This window comes from Mytilus californianus, unplaced genomic scaffold (genome assembly GCF_021869535.1).
Source record: "Mytilus californianus isolate M0D057914Y unplaced genomic scaffold, xbMytCali1.0.p SCAF_5, whole genome shotgun sequence".
Taxonomy (NCBI): Eukaryota; Metazoa; Mollusca; class Bivalvia; order Mytilida; family Mytilidae; genus Mytilus; species Mytilus californianus.
In genome coordinates this window covers 91,060,311-91,082,634 of record NW_026262701.1, presented here as the reverse complement: position 1 = coordinate 91,082,634, position 22,324 = coordinate 91,060,311, and the positions used below count along the sequence as shown (strand labels likewise).

Sequence of the window (22,324 nt, the reverse complement as noted above, 5' to 3'; positions counted from 1 at the left end):
TTAACATGCAGAGAAGACGAGTCTAATCTCGGTACATACAAACTTTAAATGAGTTTCTTCTTTTTGTTTACCACATATACAAATAAAGGTTCGACAAAAAATAGGACAATCGGTAATTTTACAGTAAACCGATTAAACATGTATAATAATAAAAGTGTCTTCGCCAAATCATGACAGGCGTTATAAAATAAAAATAAATTGAAGATAAACGAAGAAAATAAATCTAAAATATATATGAATATTGACTTTGATTCTACAGTTAATTGATAAATTTTGACCATATGCCAATAATCACTTCCAGCTGGGATAAACAGAGCTCTGTGTCGTACACTTTAATTCCGAACACGACAAAGGTAAGTAAAATATACCTATTTTCTCTTTTATTTTCATTTTCAATTAAAAGGTAAAAGTCTTTTCGCGTTCAATATCGTTTCTGGTGTTCTCTTTTAACCTATGCCATTTTAAAATTTAGACATAGAAATGAATTGACGTATGCTGAATATAATACATACAGATTTTAATCGTGTTATGAAAACTGAGTGTAATTAGGAGCTTATGAATTAATAATTTGCTAAAACTTAAAATTGAAGTTTTCTACTAATGTCAATGATATTGTTACATAAAACAGGTCAAAGGCAAGTATTATCATGTGTAATTGCTTTCATTAAAGTATTATTAACTTGAAAAATTGTGACAAAATTAATATTTTCTTATATGATCGATATGAAAAAGCATTCTAAAATGTTAAGCAATTCCATTTTGAAATCATAAGATACATGTTGAAATATTTAAATGATAATCTCAGATGGTTCTTTGAAGTAAAAGTACACATGAAAACACTTAATATAAAATGTACACATTCCAATCTGATATACAGTCATGTATTCACAAAAAGTACTTGTGCAACAATTTTGTGAATGAAAACCAAATAAATAAATCTTGATCTGACATGTAAACTTCCAAGGCCCGTCGATATAAAGCCTTTATTTATGGACTGTTTGAAATTAGAGGTTTGATATATTTTTCTCAATCTAGTTTTTATTTATGTAAGAAAGAAAAATACGAATATTAGGTAGATGTGATTACCATTAACAACTGTAAGATACAACCGTTTCGAACTTAATGAAAACAAGAACTCAATACATTGAAAATGATACATTGTAATAAACTGTGATTATTTGTACATCTGTAATAGTACACTCGACCACATACCAAGGTGTAAAGGTCCCGAAACTATGCACAATCCCGCGTACGTTTGGCCTGTATTTATTTTTTTTTAGATTTTACACAGCTCTTTTTCCCTTTTGTCCTTTTTGGATATAAGTAATGAAGTGTCATTTTGCAACAGTATCTGAAAAAATTGTATTCAATACACACGTCCTCCCATGGTCTTAACATTCTCCTCCCCCTGACACAACAGGGGTACTTTTTTCATAGAAAATGTTTTCAAATTTACGAATGTATCTCTCTTATGTATAGCTCTGATTCAATATCATTGAATTTGCTATATTTCAAACTTTGTACACAATGAATATGGTTTTAGTTTTAGTTTTGGAGCACAAATGAAGAGACATTCATTGTTTAAATCCACATCTGGCACAGTAAAATTGATAGCATTAGTTGAATATTTATATGAGAATTAAACACTTGTATTAAAAATAATAACTATTTTCTTTAAAATATTGGCACAAGCTACGATTAATTTGTCATGATATAAGCAATTATATGACTCTCAATGTATTATCTACACTGTAAATTAAAAATTTTGGTATAGGTTGAAGACATTGTTTCTCGTGTTACTTAAATTGGAGCGCTGAAAACCAAGTGTAATGAAGACAAAGCAGGAGCTATAAAAGAAATATGGGCTACTAATAATAGACAATAGGGATGGCTAAATTCTTGATGTTGACAAATCATTACTTGCACAAACGATCATCGAAAAAACCTATGTTTTTGAATATTAGTAAGTTGACGATGATCTAAAACAGTGTATTTCCCAAGTTCACTAAATTATTTTTAACTAACGTTTTTACTTACACCTCACTTACATTTTTTCTATTTTAAATTGTCCTTTTATAAATTAAGAAATTAGTAAGAACCTAATGTGTCCACCCCCTCAGGCAAAGTTGACCTTAAACACTATTAAATGCATTTGGCTATTATTTTTATGTCGGAAGCTTGAAATTTATAAAGTGCTTTCATTTTTTTGCAAGGGAAATAAAATTAAAAAATAATATATTATCATTAGACTATATGCATTTAACAATCTTTACTTTCAGAATAAAAGTTATGATTGCAGGTTTAATATTGCTTACTTTCTTGAGCAGTGTTAATTCTCGTAAGTTGTCTTATATATTATACAATATTTTTATTTTGTTAAAAGTTATAATATATTCAATTTCTATTGAATTGATTATCATATACTTTTAATGAGTTTAAATAAAATTAATATTAATCATCAGCAAAAACGACCTAAAACAGTTTGTTTATTATTCTACATGCCATGGTTCCTAAGTTATAATATGAAATAGAAAACATATGATTTATTTGAAAGTCAAGTTCTATGAAATCAAGTTTGTTTGTCTCATATGACGTGCACCTTAAAATTGTAGTTTATAGTTTGTAAGCGGCTTAATCGAATGATTAATGAACTGTTTGTTATTAACTATGTAAGAATGTTAACTATTATTTCGAATAATCCAAGTAAAATTAAATATATGATAATTTAACAAGTTTATTATTGCAGTTGCATAATCAATGTGTATTACCTACTGTCTTTTATATTGTATGTAATTTAGGTTTACACATATAAAACAGATGTACTTTAACTACGGATTTAACATTTGCATATGATTTTTTGTCAATTCTTTCTTTTGCGATGAAATAATGTATTTAAGGTATTAGCTCCTGATACCATTTTTTTATTGACAATAAACATATTTATAACAATAGCAAGCTTTTGTCTACATACTGTGTAGGTGGATGTTCTTCGACAGAAAATTATCTGCTATTTCATAACAGTACTATCATGAATTTTCATATGATTCATTTGATAAAACTCGACTACCAATTGTAATATTGTCTTCATTTCACTCAGAGTCATGTACATACGACGAATTGACATTGGCTGACGGTGATACACATACAGACAAATCAGCATGTAAAGAAATCACCTGTTCAGACGGAAAAGCGTCGGAAAAATTCATAGGTTTGTTTTTTGATATTTTCAATGTATTTAAACAAGATTTTTGGTTTCCACATCCAACCAGATCATCTCTTAAGTAAGTAGTTTCACAGAGGTTATTCTGGAATCCTGTTTTGATTAATGATAGAATGGATGTGAAAATGTGGTTTGTTAGAAAGGAACGAATTGTACTTTGTAAAAAAAAACCTGCCACTTCGATTCGAACAAAAAATCTCTGAAATTTGCATAAGATAGCTGCTTGAGTTTTTATTGACAACTCCTTTTTTTACGTTTTGATAAAGTCTTATTATACAAACAGTCGTTATTCATATGGATGGCAAAAAAAAAAAAAGAAAACGACTAAAAGACAAACAACAGAAACAAAAGACAAATCAAAACACAACATAGAAAACTAAAAACTGAGCAACACAAACCCCATTAAAAACCGGGGTGATCTCAGGTGCTCCGGAAAGGTAGACAGATCCTGCTCCACATGTGGCATCCGTCGTGTTTCTCATGTAAGTACAAACCCGGTGATAAGTCTAATTCGATAGTCACATTCGGGGAGAAGAAGGACGGGATTGTGGTTACGACGGTTGAAACATTCGTCGTCATCTATGAAAAGATATTCTATAACGATCTACCAATTCGTGATGGCGACCATAAAATTTTCGAATGGATGATTTTAACTTCACTACTCCGAACTCTTGGTTTAATAACTTCCCTGTGGAAGCAACCTTCTATTAATGAAATTATGATAGGAAACGTAAGACCTGGAATATCGTATCACCTGGAAGATATGTATATATTCCATATGTAGGCTCTGCTGGAAAGTTGCTACATACAAAAGGAAAGTTCACAATTTTAAAGCTGAAATCATCTCTTTTGTCGTAAATCTATGTTCTGAACCGACCCCTATTGTCAATTTCTAGATGTAAGTCAAGATATGAGGCAGACTTAACTGTATCTGTTGTATCCTTTATTTCAAGTTCGATGGGGAAAAAACGGGCACCACACTTTTTTAATTATTTAGTGAGAGGACATTATATATATAGCAAAGAGTGAAGCTAAGGATAAAGCTAGCTTCTTTTTATTCTTCTTAAGAAACTCCTGTATGAAGTCAGCCTCATATGAATTAAGAAACAAGTCAGAAAGAAGAGGAGCATAATTGGTTCCGATTGTTGAAAAACACGTCCTCTAAACGTACATTTTAACAAATATGTTGTCAATCAAGAAATCAAGCATCTTGATAATAAAGTTTTAGAGAATCTTTTGTTTGAATCAGAGTGTTTTTTTTTATGAAGTACGATTTATCCCTTTCTAAGACAAGATACTTGTATCTTCGTTGGTAATTTTTTTTAATAAAACAAAGCAGTACCAACTCTTTCAATTTGTCTCTTAGTTTGGAATTGGGAATTCGTGTGTAAAGTGTAGAAAAAGTCAAAATTTTAATACTTTTGCAAGACGCAAGAGTCTTGGATTGTATGTAATCTAACAGATATTTGGAAATTTTTAGTATACTCATCTGATTCACGCCGACTCTAGGATAGGTAGTTTCAAAATAATTTGAAGCCCGGCTTCGATTGCTGGTAAAATTGATGTTAATTATTTAGAAAGGGGTTTCGTGAAGCACTTGGAAGACCCAACAATATAACGTTGTTTGTAAGGACACTTTTGTAATTTATGTATCCAATATACTGAAGGAAAATCCAGTTCTTCATCGTTGGTTGAAATTCCTAAGTAACATAGAACAGACCTATGATTGTAACTGATTATGCCTTCATTCCTTTTTTTTTTTTTATCTCAGCACATTGAAAACAAGCTATATAACACACACATTTTCTCGGGTTTAGTTCAATGTCAACTAGATACAGACAGGTATTATCTTTGTTATCTGATGTGATATTTAATTATTACTATGACTTATACTTTGACAATGTTTTATGTCTTGAAATGCTCAAAAGACATGAAATACTAATTTAAGTGTGCTTCATTAATTCTATGGAGCTTACAATAGATACTTTATTTCTTCTCCCATCTGAAACATTTTCTATTTAGATTACAACCTTGATTAGTTTTGACCAGAAAACTTAGTGATGCATTCACTTGACATATACAACAATGATAAAATGATAATTCGGATATTTAGAATTATTACAGTTGGGCTATAATTATCAACATGCCAGATTTTACCGTTAAGAAGCCCTCTCCCTTTAAAACCTTAAATTCGTCAAAGTGGATTCACTGTTAGTTCCACTCAGGAAATGTTTTTTTTTCAAATTGATTTATCTAGTTACAGTCAAGTGAATTACGATTCTAGAGAAAATATAAAAAGGCACCTTAAGCTTGTATTATGTCTGTCGAGATTTCAAAATTATTTTTTGGTGTGTTTCGGAAGAATGCTGTATGTAACTTAGAGTAAAATAGGGGTTAACAGACAGAAGAATATGAAGTTGACAATATCTCAATGCCTATAGCTATTTCCTTTTTCTTTATTTGGCTCTCAAATAAGTTTTACTTCGCCGATGGAAGAACAGAATTGGAAAAAATGGCTTATGAAATATATTATAAAATGTATATTCCACTTTTTTTCTTTTTTCTTTTTTTTTCTTTCTTTCTCTATTTTAAGGGCGTTTGTTTGCTTATTAAATGCAAAATCCTAAAGAATACAAACACATTTCTCGTCTTTAATACACCTTTTCTTGTCACCTCCCCAAATTTTGAAGCATCTTTCGTCGCCAACGGAGAGCATGCGTTCGATAATTCACAACATACTAAATGATGTTTTTGCACAAACAAATAACTGTATCTAGCTGAAGTGACTGACTATGGGTAAGAGAGAATGTTTATACATTATATAGCCTTCATCAGATTTGGAAGTATTATTTTTATCCGCAAATCCAATACATTCCACAAATTCCATTGCACTGTCCAAAACATTCAAAAATGTCACATTCAAATAGTTTAGAACATATTATGTATTGGGTTATGAGAAATATGTCCACGACAACTGATATCATAAAATGATGCAAGCAGTATTTTGGCATGTATGATTGAAGGAATATACTGGTATATGTCAAGGAGAGTGCAATATAACCATATCAATAATCAAACGATATATGGAAACAGCATGCAGTTTTATACAATAGATAACAGTCTATTTAATATGAACAGTTCAAAATCATCCAATTCTATAAAAGATGACAATTAATTAGATAGAAACTATTAAAGATCTACAGTTCTTTTATTGTATTTGGTAGGGATCGTATTTCTCAGTCTATAGCTTTTTATGTTGTGTTTGTCTTTTGGTCGTTTTATGGGTTTTGTTATGGCGTTGTCAGTTTTTCTCTGACTTTTGAGTTTGAACATGTTTGGTATATTCCGCCTCTCTTTTATAATCGTCATTTATGACATTTTCCTTTTACCAGGAATTTAGTGAACTCTTTCATTAATCATAATGAAGCTGCAGAGAATATATCAGGTTCGAATACCGCATTTAGATATACTTTACTCCAAGGGTTTACTAAGTTATAACAGTATGGTCAACTCTCGACTTCTCCCGTTTAGGCAGTAAAACCTTTGTTAAGCTACAGTTAGGCATCGTTTATTTGTGTGGGATGAATAAATTCGTAGCCCATCTAGTCGGAATTGGGACATTGTATCCCATGTCTTGTTTAGAATGAGTGTGACGCCTTATGACATAGGCTATATATGTCAAAGAAACTTGCAACAACTATCCGAGGGATCCAAAGATGACCTGTTGCAATGCAAATGTCTGACTCGTATTTTCCTGTGGCATTCAAAGTTTCCCGCCTTTTATCCTGATGGTCCCACCTTGCAGAACCTACTATTATTTTAATTCGTAATTTGTTCTCGTCCTTAATATATATTTAATTAATGCCATTGGACTTTAAGCAAGTAAGAATCAATATATATAAATACTTACTGCAAAAGTGATGAGATGATCGGAGCGATTACATTTTCTCCTTGCCTTTTTAAAGCAAACATGTTCCTTTATTGCTATATATGGATCACGCTTTGAGGTCAAACTCAGTTGAGATCTGTCTAGTTAAAAAATAACACTTACAATTATCTTGGTTGTTTTGGCTTAAATTAATCATTAATCAAAAGAGCTTGGTGCATATTGAGTAGAGTTTATGTTATATGGGTTTTGATCAAACTTAAATTGCATTATGATGACTTTAACAGCTGACCATGTTTATTGAATAGTTGAAACCAGACAAATTATACTTTATTTGTTGTTCAGGGTGTTTAATTGAAGGCACATGTTTACAGTTTGGCGAATATAGAGATGATATTGAGACATGCAAGAAAACAACATGTCAACAGAAAGGAAACGGATATACATTTAATACAACATTATACGGTAAGAAGGTTAATATCAATTGTAAACAAAAATTACATCTGGCTTATTTTCACACTGACCAATATTATTTCAATATCGTTGTAAGAGTCATTAGTCAGTATAAGCAGAGGTATATTGACAAATCTTCCTGCAGTTTGGTTTGTTACTTAGGTCTTCTTAAGCTAGCGTTAGCTATGACATTAAAATATCCCCTTAGGATGTTAACTATCCGTGAATCAATTCAACCACGAACTGATTTTGATTGAAAAATAAGAAGATAAGTTTGAAGGCTTAAAGGGGACAAAACAATGATACATTGTAAACTAAAGACAAACATGCAGTATGAATACTTAGGGTAAAGAAAGAGGAAACGAGAAAAAATTAACAAATCATGTTAGCCGTGTCGACTTACTAAATATAAGATTAAAGAAACAGAAATGAGTTATAGATGATCAGAACTCTGTAACAATTTATAAATATTTCTGAAGGTTATGGTTATTGATGCCGATTAATATTGAAGCAAGTATTCATATCTTAATATAGAGTAAAAGTAGAGTTATCTTTCTTTCGCAATAGACTTCATTACGATATAAACCAAAGGCCCTTTACAAGAAACACTTTTGGAAATAGTTTGAATAGCAGTTTAGACGTACACGAAAAGATTTGTTAAAAGCAGATAAACTACTTTTATTCGAAAAATTTTGAAAGTCAGTAGAGATGTTTAAATACTAAATACTAACCTAAACATCAATCACACGTTTTATTTTGCTGCTACAGTACATTGCAAATTAATATGATAGATAGTAGACATTTGTTTTATCAACACTTACAATTCAATTTGATGGCGGTATAAGAATGAAATAGTTAAAGATCAGTATTTCAAAATTTTAACAAACGTTGGACAATTTGTAATGAAAGGTATGGTATCTGTTTTTTTTTAGCCAGTATCCCCAGGTAACATCTGTTTTGAAAACTTTTGAAATTCTTTATTTATTTATCTTATTTCCTAATACAGGCTGTACAGACAAGAACAATGTGTGTCATCCAGGCGGAACAACGTGGGAATGGAATGCCTGTTTTACTATAGGTTGTAGAGTCACGAGCGAACACACGGCAGAGGAATATCTAGTCAAAGCAGGTAATAACTTGACTGTGAGTTAGTCATTTTACGTGTAAAAAGTAAAATAACAAAAATACCGAACTCCAGGGGGAAATTTAAAACGGAAAGTCCTTTATAAAATCGCAAAATCAAAGGTTCAAACACATCTAACGACTGGAAAACAACTGTCATATTCCTGACTTGGTACAGGCATTTCATAATGTAGAAAATGGTGGATTAAACCTGGTTTTATAGCTAGCAAAACCTCTCACTTGTATGACAGTCGCATAGAATTCCATTAAAACTGTTTATATTTTGCATGGGTTTCTGTTTGATATGTGTTTTATTTTGTCGATACTTATTTCTGAGTGGTACATTAAAATATGTAACTATATTCTGTATACAGTAAACTAAAACAGTCAATTCAGGTTTGAATAATGTAACATTTTGTCATGACGAGCGTTTTATGGCTTGCTATGCGGTATGGATATTGCTCATTGTTGAAGGCCGTAAGGTGACCTATAATTGTCATGTCGGGGTCTTTTATAGCTAGTTATGTGGTATGAATTTTGCTCATTGTTGAAGGCCGTATAATGACACGTAGTTGCTAACATCCAGTACGTCATTTGGTTTCTGGTGGGTAGTTGTCTCAATGACATCATACCACATCTCCTATTCTATACATTAATAACAATACTGTTGTTGAAATGATTATGTAATGACAATCATCAGAATGGCATTTTATCATACACTATAACAGACTAACGGCTAAACGGAATATAATGGTGGCGCTACAAGTAAGGAATTACAAAAGTCCACAAACTTAAAGTGGTTTATCTTTGCGATTTTTAGTTTCAAACTTGTTTTTTTTAATGTTTTTCTTCGCCTAATGCTGGTTTGTCTTAAAAATCAACTTAGTTCGAGAATAATATTTTCGCGAATTATTCGCGATCGTTAACGTGAAATACGTGACATTATTGAAGTTAAGCCCCCATGGCGAGCATTCCCACTCCAATGTAAATAACTGAACTGAGCGAAAATAAAATATTAAGAAAGAAGTCCATGTTTTCAGGTTATTTGTTTACCATTTGTATTTCAGGTTGCCTCTACAATGGAAATTGTATAGATATTGGTCAACCGTTTAAGAGCAGCAAGTCGGAGTGTCTCACTTATGAATGCACGGAGACAAACAATACATATGGATTAAAATTAGTTGACGAAAGTAAGTCGGCCTTTCCCCCAAATCATACACAAGTTGATGGCTTCATGCGAAATAACCACTTGCATATTATTCTGTTTTTTTTTTATATAATATATCTCTACTTTCTATAATGTTTAAAATATATAATGATGCAAGGGTATATCCAAAACTTAATGATCTTTTCTGCACTTGAAAAAAAAGATTGATAATCCAAAATCATATTGTCAGTACTTACCGTACTTGTATTTTCATTACAAATCCAGCCTTTTTCGACAAACGTTAAAGTTTGTTTTAATGTTGTGCTGTAACACCGCTGTCTCATGTTAGGAGAGGGCGTAGCTGTCACAAACATGTTTATCCCTGCCATATTTTGTATATGCATGTCCAAAACCAGGAGCCTGTAAGTCAGTAGTTGTCGTTGGTGGCTGTCTGCAAAATTTGTTTTTCGTTTATTGGTTTAAAATAATCAGGCCGGTTTTTTAATAGTTAAATTGTTTTATATTTTGCTTTGTCGAAATTTTTTACAGCTTCCTTCGCGGTATGAGTTTTGTTCATTGTTGAAGGACTTACGGTGACCTCTAGTTGCTCACATTCACTGTCTGATAGTTGTTCTTGTTGGCAATTATACTAAAACACCTTATTTTTCAAATAATATTAGAAAAGAACTAATTTTATCAGTCTCAATTCAACAATCAATAACCGGTATTACTGATATACTATCCGAATAAGAAACAGCTCAGACAATACAAGTTTTCACAGTTTTTCTCTTTCTGTGTCAATGCACAGTACTGTATGGTCTAAGCTCATGTTTAGCGTTGAAAGCGTAATGCCAAATAAAAGCTATAGTGCATGCACTATACGATTTTAGGAATATTCAATGGTAAACAGCAAGCAATATATTTAGTCAGAGAAAATGTGAAATAAAGAAATGAACTGATGAAGATTCATTCAATAACAAGGCAAAATGTCGTAGCATAAACGACAAAAGTCTAATGATGGAACCATTTTCACAAACTTGATAACATTATAGATACTATGTCAGTGAACCAAAACCTCATGCAAGTTTCTTTGTACATAATGTATAGCTACAAGAAATTTGAAAGTGCCAAAAATAGCGAAATTGTGACCATGTGAAACAAGAAACATAGTCTTTTGTAGTCTATTATTATTCAAAAATGGTAAAAAGATTAAACATTTATCTTATAGATTTTGACACTGTTAGAAGTTTCGTGCCTTTATCACATTTCCAACATGTCATGCTCTGAATCATTAGTTTATGACAATTGCGCTAGTTTGTTTTTATGTAATTTGACAAGGTCTTTGTCTTTTAAAGAATGTCAAATCAACGGAACCTGTTATGAGGTTGGAAAAGAATTTGAAGTTGATTGTTTCAAGTATAAGTGCTTAAAAGTCGATGGTAACCACACGGCAGAACTTTTAGATGCAGGTAAATGCATATCCAGGTCTACTTATTGAATTTATAGGAATATACATAACACCTATAATCCAGGAAAGACAACTCTATTTTACAGTACTGTTGATCATGGTATTCGTACTATATAATTGAAAATGTGCATACTGTATGTTGACAAACTCGTATGATTTAGTATCGAATAGTTCACAAAGAAATGAAATGTCGAAGGCATTTAACGATGTTTACAATTTCAAATTCATAAACACTAGACGAAGTGAAACCTTGTCCGTCGATAGAGAAATCGTCTCCTCCTATATCATGTCATGGGAATCCATACTCTACCAAACATTTCAACATAGATCGATAGGGTACAATCAAAAAGAATGTTACAGATTAGACGGCTTTTCGGGTGTCTGGATCTTGAGATCTAAATATAAAAATAAGAAGATTTGGTATAATTGTCAATAAACTCTCCAGCAGAAACCAAATGACATAGAAGTTAACAGCTATAGGTCACCGTACAGCCTTCAACAATGAGCAAAATACATACCGCATAGTCAGCTATAAAAGGCTCCGAAATGACAAATGTAAAACAATCCAAACTTGAAAACTAACAGCCTGATTATGTAATGAACCAAATACAAATACGATATACAGCAACAAACGACAACCACTGAATTACAGGCTCCTGACTTGGGACAGGTACATGCAGAATGTGACAGTGGTTAAAACCACAAAGACAAGTCTCACGTGAAGCGATACAAATTGGTACATTCATAGATCAATCAGACGACTATTCGGATCCGCGAAAAATAATTCATGAAATTAATCGTAATAAATGCGAAGTATTGATCCATTGTGCATTTCTTCGAGAAAAAAAATAGTCTTCGATGAGAAAAATAACGTCTACCCAGCGTAGATTTCGGGCAACTTTGCTAAGCGTACACGGGCTATTTATATAAAACTATCTATATATTAAGGAGATGTGGTATGATTGCCAATGAGACAACTATCCACCAAAGTTCAAGTAAAGTGGATGTAAGCAATTATAGGTAACCGTACGGCCTTCAACAATGAAAAAAATCCATACCGAATGCAGATAAATAATAAACTACCTGAAGGACCAATCTTAAATTCTGCGTTCTGAAATATAAAGAATAAGCTTGGTAGATTCAAAAAGCTTGTAACACGTCAAATAAATCAGCATGATTTAAAAATCATTCATTATAAAAATCTTTATATTTATATTCAAAGGTTGCAATATCAATGGTCAATGTAAGCCATCTGGTCAAACATGGACAGAGGAGTGTACAAAATATACATGTGATAAAGGAACCATGGACGTGTTGGAACAGAGTAAATATATATAAAATATACGGTTTTGTATGTCATTTGAATTAATTTCGTATTGGCATGCAGTACATTATGAAAAAGATAAAATACGGAGGCAGATCAAAATTTTTCGATGAAAAATAGTAGAATGACAAAATATGAAATTAAACTTACTTTTATAGTCTACATTTAACAACTGATTGTGAAAAAGATTTTATTAGAAATTGTAAATGTTATTTAACGTGAAAGTCTGGGTTTAAAACAACTAAAACAATAAAAGGTAATGAATAGTTTTGTAAACTTGTTTAGTTCATTCTCTTCCTAGATACATATTACAAAATATGTTCGACTTCCTCTTTTTTACCATATTTTGTTTTCCTTTTTCGACTTATAAATTTTATCGGTTGATTGTTGTATTTTAAACGTCCTGTGGCAAATTTTCATGCATATTCGGAACGGGAACCAATAAACAAGAAATCCATAAGGTAGGTTCTGCAAAGGTTGTCGACAGAGATGAAGGAGGAAAGTTTTGACTGCCAATAGAAAATACGAGAGTGAGTTGAATAGATTAAGAACTTTGATTTTGTTTTCTTGAAAACTGTAATAATTATCAGAAGCAACAGGCGAAGATCTATAAAAAAGTTAATTAACTCTCTCAAAAAATTGCTGACCTTGAATGCATACGTGTGACCAATTATAGTATTTTACCGAATATCTTTACAAAAATAATTGATAGAAAATATTTGAAATGGAAAATTTTACGATATTTTAATGTGTTGGAATTTAGGCACAGCAGATCAAAAACATTTTTCTAAGCATTTTTAACACCTTATACCCGTGTTTTAGGAATAAAACTTCGCTGGAGTATATTATTGAGTAACAAGCTCACAATAGCATTGCAATGTTTCTTCTTGTCTAATTTCCATCGTCCTGAACATGCATGAAATATTTGACACTGGACGTTAAACAATCAACAATCTAATTTCCTACTACAAGTCCAAACAACATAACTTGAGTATTGAACAATATTGAGTCAACTTGATTTCAGGGAGGGTTGAGAGCTCACATACTTGTTTACCCCACCACCTTCTGTATGTGACTGTCTAAAGTCAGGATCTAGTGGTTCAATGTTTGTCATTGGCTGGTTACTGTCATACTGATTTTTCGTATAATATTTTGCGCAAGTCGGATGATGTTATTTTCTTAATTACAATTTGTCTTACCGTGGCCTTTTATAGCTTACTTTAGAGCAAAACAAACATTAAGTGTTAATAACAAATTCGAGCATGTTCTTTTCTACTGCTTCGTGTGTTTTTCCATCCTAAAAGGTGTGTTTTATTAATGATAACCTACACATGCATGCTGTGACAAAGAAACACCAGCAACAAATAAAAATAATAATAATTTTGATAAATTTTAACTATGATAATAAAAATAAAAATAATACAAAAAAATATAACTATAACAGTTCGTAACATAGCCTGCCTTAAAGATAATTAATGAAACATTCATGCATAAATTCTTTCAAATAATCTTACCAATCTTGCTTATATAAGCCCTAATCCAGATGTAAATTTGATAAACATCTTCAATTCGATTTTATATAGCTAATAACGTGTAAAACTTTTGATGATACTGTTTTACTATTATTGTTACAATGATGTGTAACCAAAGAAAAGTCCGGATTTCAGATTTTACCTTTCTGACCCTGAGTTATATTTTAGAGCTACAAATGGAATAAATATGATCCATTGGTGCGTTGCATTTTTATGAATAATTTGAGTTCATTTCATTCATAGTTTAATCCGTATGGATACCGATAAAGTTGTTGAATATTTCAAAATCCACCCAACCCCACCCCCGGGTATCTTCAACTTTCTCTTTTGAATAGGTTGTACTGTTCTCTCATACACAATGCTATTGATGTAATTGATATATTTTAGAATGCCAAAACGGGGATACATGTTACGCTGAAGGAGAGACTTGGACAGAGGGTGACTATAGGTACACATGTTCTATAAATGAAACACATTCTAAAATTTCTGGAGTGAAAGTGTCTTCTCCATCGACAACAGGTAAGTTAAAAGGGAATTGATGTGAAATTGACAATTACATGCTCTTCTTGCTATCATTATTTGCCATATTATTGACCAAAAAGGTGTATCAATCATTTTTTCAAACAGTATTTTCAGAATCGTTTAATACATATACATATAAAGTGACATTGGGATCCGTTACGTATTATTCACATGATTGATCACGGATGGACATTCCTTTACGTTAACATATATTATGTTACAATAAATAAATGATAGCATGCTAGCGCACATGTTACTTGTCCAGGGACAATACTTTGCATGCAAAACACAGACCGAAAGATTAAGAAGCCAATTAGACTAAAAATGCAACTCGGAGGACGAAATCATTCGCCAAAGATTGTCTTATAGTTTCATTGATTAGTTTTAGGAGAATGTAAACATAAGGGTTCTTAAGATTTTGTTTATAGTGTCATATTTTTTCTTGGAGATATTAAAAACATAAGGTTTGAAAAATTTCTTTTTATAGTTCATTGAAATGTTTCAGGAGGATGTAAACATAACGGTATAGACAGGAAGGTCGGTGAAATATGGAAAGAAAACTGCATTACAATGACGTGTAACCAAAACCACAGTATGACATTACCAGAAGGTAAGAACCTCTCCGTTATATTAAAAAGCACTGCAATCTACTGAAATGTTTTGTCAAATTTGAAAGACTAGACACATATTGCATAAACAATTGGTTTAATATGATTTTTGTTGGCACAAACGAACCATATTTCAAAACCAATATTTTCAATACAAAACTCCGTGTAATAGAAAATTACAGGGTAGATATACTGTTAAATGTTATTGTACAGACTGATCAGACACCAAATACATGCACTTATTCGTGCAAAACACAATTTGTGGTAGAAAGAGCGATGAGATATAAAGGGGCAAATCAAATCATAGACCAAATAGAAACATCATGGCCAATAAGAACAAAATTAATACTTTAGAATTTAAAAAAAAAAAATTGATCAACATAGTCTCTTCCTGAAAAAATTGCTTGAACGAAAGTCCTCTAAAAAGTTAGGCATCTTTTTTGCTCCAAAGTACAATTCTACGTTTAACTCGTCGCAAACAGAAATACGTTGACAATTACAAATGAATTAGCATTCGTTTTTCACAGTCGAAGATGAGAGGATGGAGATTGTTTGAACGATGAGTTGAGCATATTTGTTCTCATCTGTAACATCCATACTCTGTAATGGTCACCATTTCAAGATTGGGTTTTTGACACTTTTTAATTGATGGCTTTAATTTTATCTAAAATTCAAGAAGAAATATCAGTAAAATTTTAACACATATACCCATGCGTGTTTCACTGCATGCATACCTGTTAATAACGTTTTTACACAAAACAGGCTTCAGTTGTAAATCATCTTTTTTCAAAATTCCTAATGAAATATAACATGTATAATATTTCATAGAAAAATCTTACAGAAACGTAATATTTCAAATAAAAAGGGGATAGACATATAAAATGTTCATCCGAAAACAGAAGTTGCAATAAGATAGACAATACTTAACGACAACAGATCAAACACCAGTCCAAAGAGCACTTCGTACAAAACTAAATATGAGGCAACCACTTGTGATAACTATATTGGTGAGGAATTACATATACAAAATGAGTCTACACATACTGAAAGAGGATAAACACACTTACTTTTCCGAAATTGATAACACAGTAAAAATATTTGTTTCACACTTATTTCAGGGTGTCAAGATCAGAGTGAGAGCTGTATGCCTGTCGGTCAAACGAAATATTCAGTTGCATTAACAGACATCAGTAAGATTTTTTAGTCGTATCTATTATATCTTTGAATGATCATAACCCCACAACCAACATGTGAAGTTTACAAGAAATGTGATGATTTCGATGAATATATGTTAAAACAAAGTTTTAATGGTTTATACAAACGATCTTGAAAGTAATAATTCTAAGCAAAAACAAATGATGAGTCAAAGAATGAATCTGTGACAATAACTGTTTTCCGATAAATAATTGTCAAGATTGCGAATCGTCTATTTAATTTCGTTAAAATAAATAAAGTTATAACTTCGAAACTTTTACGAACATCAATTTGATGTGGAATAGCTGCGTCAGACAGATCTATGGAAATAATCCATTTGTGTTAGTCACAATTCTGTTTTTCTGTTCATATCGATGACTTTTACAAAATGCGACTTATCAATTGATATTTAGTTACGCGGAACACAACTAATGTCTTTAGTTTAGCAGGAAAAATCTTATGTATCTAAATACACCTTTGACATTCTGTTTTGTTTGCTTTGCTTAAGATTAACCTTCTGTTTGGGGGTGGTATGTGAATGATTGCTTTTTTTATGCTGTTTTTTTAGAGCAATGATGATGTTTGTCTTTTGCCGAGTGATATCGTTAAATAGCCGTGTTCTGTCTTTTCATTGTTACGTTGAAAATACGACAAATCATGTGTCTCGTATATAGGAGGCTTCATAATATTTTCACATAAACATGTTTTTTCTTGTGAGTCAATGTTTTTATAACTCTAATTGCTGTGTAAAATTAGATTTTCTTACGGACTAAAATTATAAAAGATATTTTACAAACATCTAAATGTCACATCAGAACTATGTATAAAGTCCCTAATGCATATATCCTACAAAATTATATTTAAAATTGAGAATGGAAATGGGGAATGTGTCAAAGAGACAACAACCCGACCATAGAGCAGACAACAGCCGAAGGCCACCAATGGGTCTTCAATGCAGCGAGAAACTCCCGCACCCGGAGGCGTCCTTCAGCTGGCCCCTAAACAAATATGTATACTAGTTCAGTGATAATGGACGTCATACTAAACTCCAAATTATATACAAGAAACTAAAATTAAAAATGATACAAGACTAACAAAGGCCAGAGGCTCCTGACTTGGGACAGGCGGCGTAGCTAATATAAAAAAGAAGATGTGGTATGATTGCCAATGAGACAACTCTCCACAAGAGACCAAATGACACAGAAGTTAACAACCATCCGATTCCCGAACATTTAACGTCAAATACTCTATTTACAACCCGTGTCCCCACATTTCTGAGTAAGCACGTTATTAAAACAAGTTAAACTTGTATGATTTTGCCTTAACAACTGCATAAAAGACTAAAATTTCAAATCTTATATTGAAGGCATCAAATTAATGCATTTTGCAATTTACGTCAAAATAAGGTTGGCCTTAATATTTCTGCTTTTTTCAAAGACACTTCATTTTCTGATATTAGACAATTATTTAATTTCTTTCATTCACAAGTAAAATTTGTGAATAACTGTAAAAATGTCAACGAAATTTCGTAGTATGTAAACATCAAATCTGGGCATCCCAAATATATAGTTGCTAGTCCAGATAAGCTCTGTAACTTTACAAATACATATAAAATGTGCATTACTGCTTTTTTCTCTGCCTGAAATTTTCATTTTATATAAAGTCATTGCTCTTCAGTTTAACGGATATATTTCACCATTGTCGCTTTCATGTTTTATGTGTCAAATTCATCATATTACAATATAATAATTCCTGTTAAAACCCGTTTCTAGAGTGTAATTATCAAAAGGACGGAAAAGACGAATGTGTTGACGATGGTTGGAAAACAAAGGAAGGATGTGCCATCAAAACATGTAAAGTGGATAAAGATACCAACAGCTGGAAATTTGAGTCGAGTTTGCGTAAATATACCTTCATATAATTGTCTTCGGTTTAGTTCATCGAACTGTATGATTTTGATGTGAAGTGTGTTTTTTGTTTGTTTTCTATTTTAATTTTCTAGATACATATTAATGTTTAAATTAAGATATGAGCCAAGTTTTTTCAAAAAATATTTTTCCTACAAAAGTTAGTTTTCAAAAAAGACGGGGAAGATACCAAGAAAACATTAAAAACTTTGAAGTCGTACAGAAACTAAAAACGCCATGACTAAACAAGAAAGGGGACGACGATAAGAAACAAACAAACCCACCATACACCCAAAGACACTAAAGACTGAGCAACACAAAACCATCAAAAACTGTAATGATCTCATGTGCTCCTGAAGAGTAAGCAGATCATGCTCCACTAGGGTCACCCGTCATGTTGATCATGGTAAGTACAAGTACTAGGATGTTTATGCAAGTTAAATCTTCTTTTATGGTTAGTTAATAGCTCATGCCTATTATATTTCAAACATTTAGTTAGTGCAACATTGACATTTAAAGTCTGCTATGTCAATTTTGACATGTTTATAACATCAAACATGTAGTGATATCACAAGAGCCCTGGCTTGCTGTACTATAAACTCCAGATTATATCAACCTGTTCACTTAATACAAAATTAATAAACTTGCTGGAATAAGTTGACTATCTTCTTAACACTTTGTTTGCAGTTGACCATACACACTCATTTATATATTACACATAAGTATGCCTGGTTTACGCTTGGTTTACCTCTGAACATAGTTTCCGAAATATTTCTCTGATGCTTGTTTATGGTATTAATTCTACTACTGGGTTCCATGTGATTCACAGGGTCACATATCATACAGACTCGTAGCAATCATCTTTTTGAATTTTAGAATATTTAACAGACAACTGTAATTAAGGCACAAATAACAAAAACAATTTAAGATTTTAATCAGCTTAATTGATTTTTGTTTATTTTATATGGTAGAATGTCGTTGGAAAGGTGATGAATGTGTACCAGAAGGAGAAATTAGGCTGGTTAAATCATGTATGCAATATCAATGTGAAATCTTTAAGAAAAATGGGAAGGACACTTCACAGATGAAGAAAAAAGGAAAAATAGGTTAAACATAATTTATAAAATGTTAATTATACATACTGTTTTATGTTCGTTCACATTAGTTTGATTTATTCTGTTCACTTGAGCAATATACTATATAATAAAGAGATATGACTGATTTATATTTTTTAATTGCAAACGTAAAATATAATTCCGCCGGGTAGTGTAATAGTTTAAGACAGGGCTTAATTATCATTTATTTAAAATCATTTTCTTTCTTTTTTCACTTTGTGTGTTCTTTAGAACAGAAGTTTTACAATCATATGATCCTGCAAATAAACACAAAAGATGATTTTTTTATATACTTGAAGGCTATGTTTTAATACATAACACAAATAGTACATAGACTTTATGAAAGAAAATGCCTTATTTATCCAATTTGTAGAAATATAGTCATTGCTTTATTGTCTTTCCATATTCGAATTCACAGCCAGCTTTTTGTATACAATGACCTATAACCACGACATTCTCGTTAAAATTCGGCAATGTCAAAGCGCAAAAGCGAAGGAAAAACATGTGACGAAAGAAAAAGTAAAAAGACATTGAAAGAAGATAGTATTAACCGATTCTGAAAGTAAAATTGATAATAAACCACACTGAAAACTGTAATGACAATATTTAGTTACCAAATGTGAACGCATAAACAAATATAACAAAACAAATAAATATCGTTCTATCATCTCACTTGTTTTTTGTGTGCTCCATGATTCTGCGTTGATTGTTTAATTATTTATAAAAGTCACGATCGGAAAACGTCGACAGCAAAACCACGATAGCTCATTTGTACTCAAAGTTTTCGAACAATAATCACCGAACGAAATATTTTTGTCGACTATATCTTACAAATTTATAGTAATAAAATGTAGAATACGTCCATCGAGATCTAAGTTTAGAATATATTTTGTTTCATATGATTTAAATATATAATAGTATGTTTTAAAAATTTAGGCTGTAGTATAAAAGGTGGTGAACTGTTAAAGATCGATAATGTGGAGAACAAAAAACTTGATTACTGCGTTGGAGATGGAAGCTATTTTACAATTCGCAAAAAGAAGAAATGCAAGGTTTTTAAGTGCAATTTAAAAGGAAACAACAAATGGCAAAAAGAAAAATTGAAAAATAATGGTATGTAACTGATATGATTAAAATTATCACAAAAACAACAAACCACCCAATACACTATGAATATGATAAAAGATAATAACTTAAGAAATGACTTTTTTTCGGATAAAAGGAGGTGTAGTGTATATGTAAACGAGACATCAACCAACCGACCAACATAAACAAAAGACTACTCTAAAATATAAACATGATTTAGTGTCAGAAGCACATCCTGCGAATGATATGAACACGATCGAGATTTACGTATTAATTAATAATGTATAAACGAGATACTATGGGCACAGGGTATGTTACCGGCGCACCTGAGATCACCCTCGGTTTTGGGTTCGTGTTGGTCAGTTTTTAGATTCTATCTTGACTATTGTAGACTGTTCTTTGTCTTGTCGTTGTTTTTCGTATTTTGCCATGGGGTTGTCAGTTTGTCTTCAAATTATCAGTCTGAAAATCAGTTTGCAATATTCCTCATCTCCAGAGCTTGAGCGTTACTGTTGAAAGTAAATCCAGGCTAGCGAAGACGCGCGACAATTATTTTTGTTTTTCATTTTCCAGTTTGTAGTGCATTATTTGTTAGTTTCATTGTTGATTGACATTCAATATGTAAATCCCATACCACTTGTATTTATAATTTAAAAGTTAATATTTGGACGTGTCGCGTTTATCTTTATTTCTGAAGGATTTTGCTTTTACAATTTCTTTTCTATTAGATATCATACAGAAATAAAATGCTGTTAAAGTATAACAAAAATACCGAAGTCCAAGGTAACTTCAAAAATTGAGAAGTCCATAAAAACTGACAAAATCAAACGTTATCAACCAGCGGAACAAGTAAAAACAACTGTCATATTCCAGACTTAGTACAGACAAGGGTAGTTTTAATATGACGATATGTTACAAAGACACGAAAGCTGAAGTCTATAACTGCCTGAAGCTGTTTCAAATTGCTTAATTTGATTGATTGACTGATAGGTGTTTAACGCCACTTTCAGCACTATTGTGTTATTTCGTGACGGTCACTTTTTATTGGGGAAGAAAGCCGGACTGCCCGGAGAGAACCACCGACCTTCGGTAGGAAAACTGACAATCCTAGTCGATCGAGATTGGAGTCGAGCGCACCTGTCACGTGCTGGATAGTGATACAGAAGTTCGACTACTTAAACCACTCGGCCATCGAGCCCACCTCAAATTGCTTAAAATGATCGCAATACAAATAAATGCCTTACGTGATATGTGAAATAGTTGTTTATAGGTTGTATGCTACAATGATGATAACCATTTTTCTCTTTTCTTTTTCAGAGGTTTCGGATCTTCAGACTTTGATAAATGGGGACATTAATTGCTAGTGTTTTTGTAATGAATCGTCAACACTTAAACTTGATTAATGAAAAAAAATTTATCAGAATATTGAATATTTTAAATAATCATATAGCAGGGAGAGGCAATACATGTAGTTTTTTTTAACCTTTAGTCTCTCTTTGTTTATCTAGGATTTTAGTTCACTATAACTTAGAGACTCTCGTTTTTATTTGAGGACACATATACATGTAGTATGTCTATTTAAAGTAAAAACATGTAATTTTTAAGAAGAAATTGTATGATTTCAATTTAGACAACTATCCATCAGACATTAAATGAACGAGAATGTAAACTTCTTTATGTCACCTTATAGCCTTCAACAATGAGCAACCCTGATACCGGCATACCAAAATGTCAAATAAT

General features: G+C 31.8%; 1 protein-coding gene across 1 annotated transcript; it reads left to right on the top strand.

Moving 5' to 3' along the window:
• The first annotated feature begins 310 nt into the window (after positions 1-310).
• On the top strand, positions 311-22,122 carry LOC127702352 (uncharacterized). The gene is made up of 15 exons (XM_052206492.1): positions 311-353; positions 2,280-2,338; positions 3,098-3,208; positions 7,452-7,571; positions 8,566-8,688; positions 9,749-9,871; positions 11,184-11,297; positions 12,519-12,620; positions 14,540-14,671; positions 15,180-15,284; positions 16,401-16,472; positions 18,249-18,377; positions 19,355-19,489; positions 20,435-20,611; positions 21,902-22,122. Exons 2-15 carry the CDS (start codon positions 2,290-2,292, stop codon positions 21,946-21,948), a joined length of 1,539 nt encoding a protein of 512 aa, XP_052062452.1. The 5' UTR covers positions 311-353; positions 2,280-2,289; the 3' UTR covers positions 21,949-22,122.
• The last annotated feature ends 202 nt before the right edge of the window (positions 22,123-22,324 follow it).

Bases quoted from the DNA above. Each gene is read 5' to 3' on its own strand.
- LOC127702352 (XM_052206492.1), top strand. From the start codon at position 2,290: ATGATTGCAGGTTTAATATTGCTTACTTTCTTGAGCAGTGTTAATTCT. The intron at 9,872-11,183 runs GTAAGTCGGCCT...TGTCTTTTAAAG, and splicing joins ATTAAAATTAGTTGACGAAA to AATGTCAAATCAACGGAACC. The intron at 16,473-18,248 runs GTAAGATTTTTT...ACCCGTTTCTAG, and splicing joins AGTTGCATTAACAGACATCA to AGTGTAATTATCAAAAGGAC.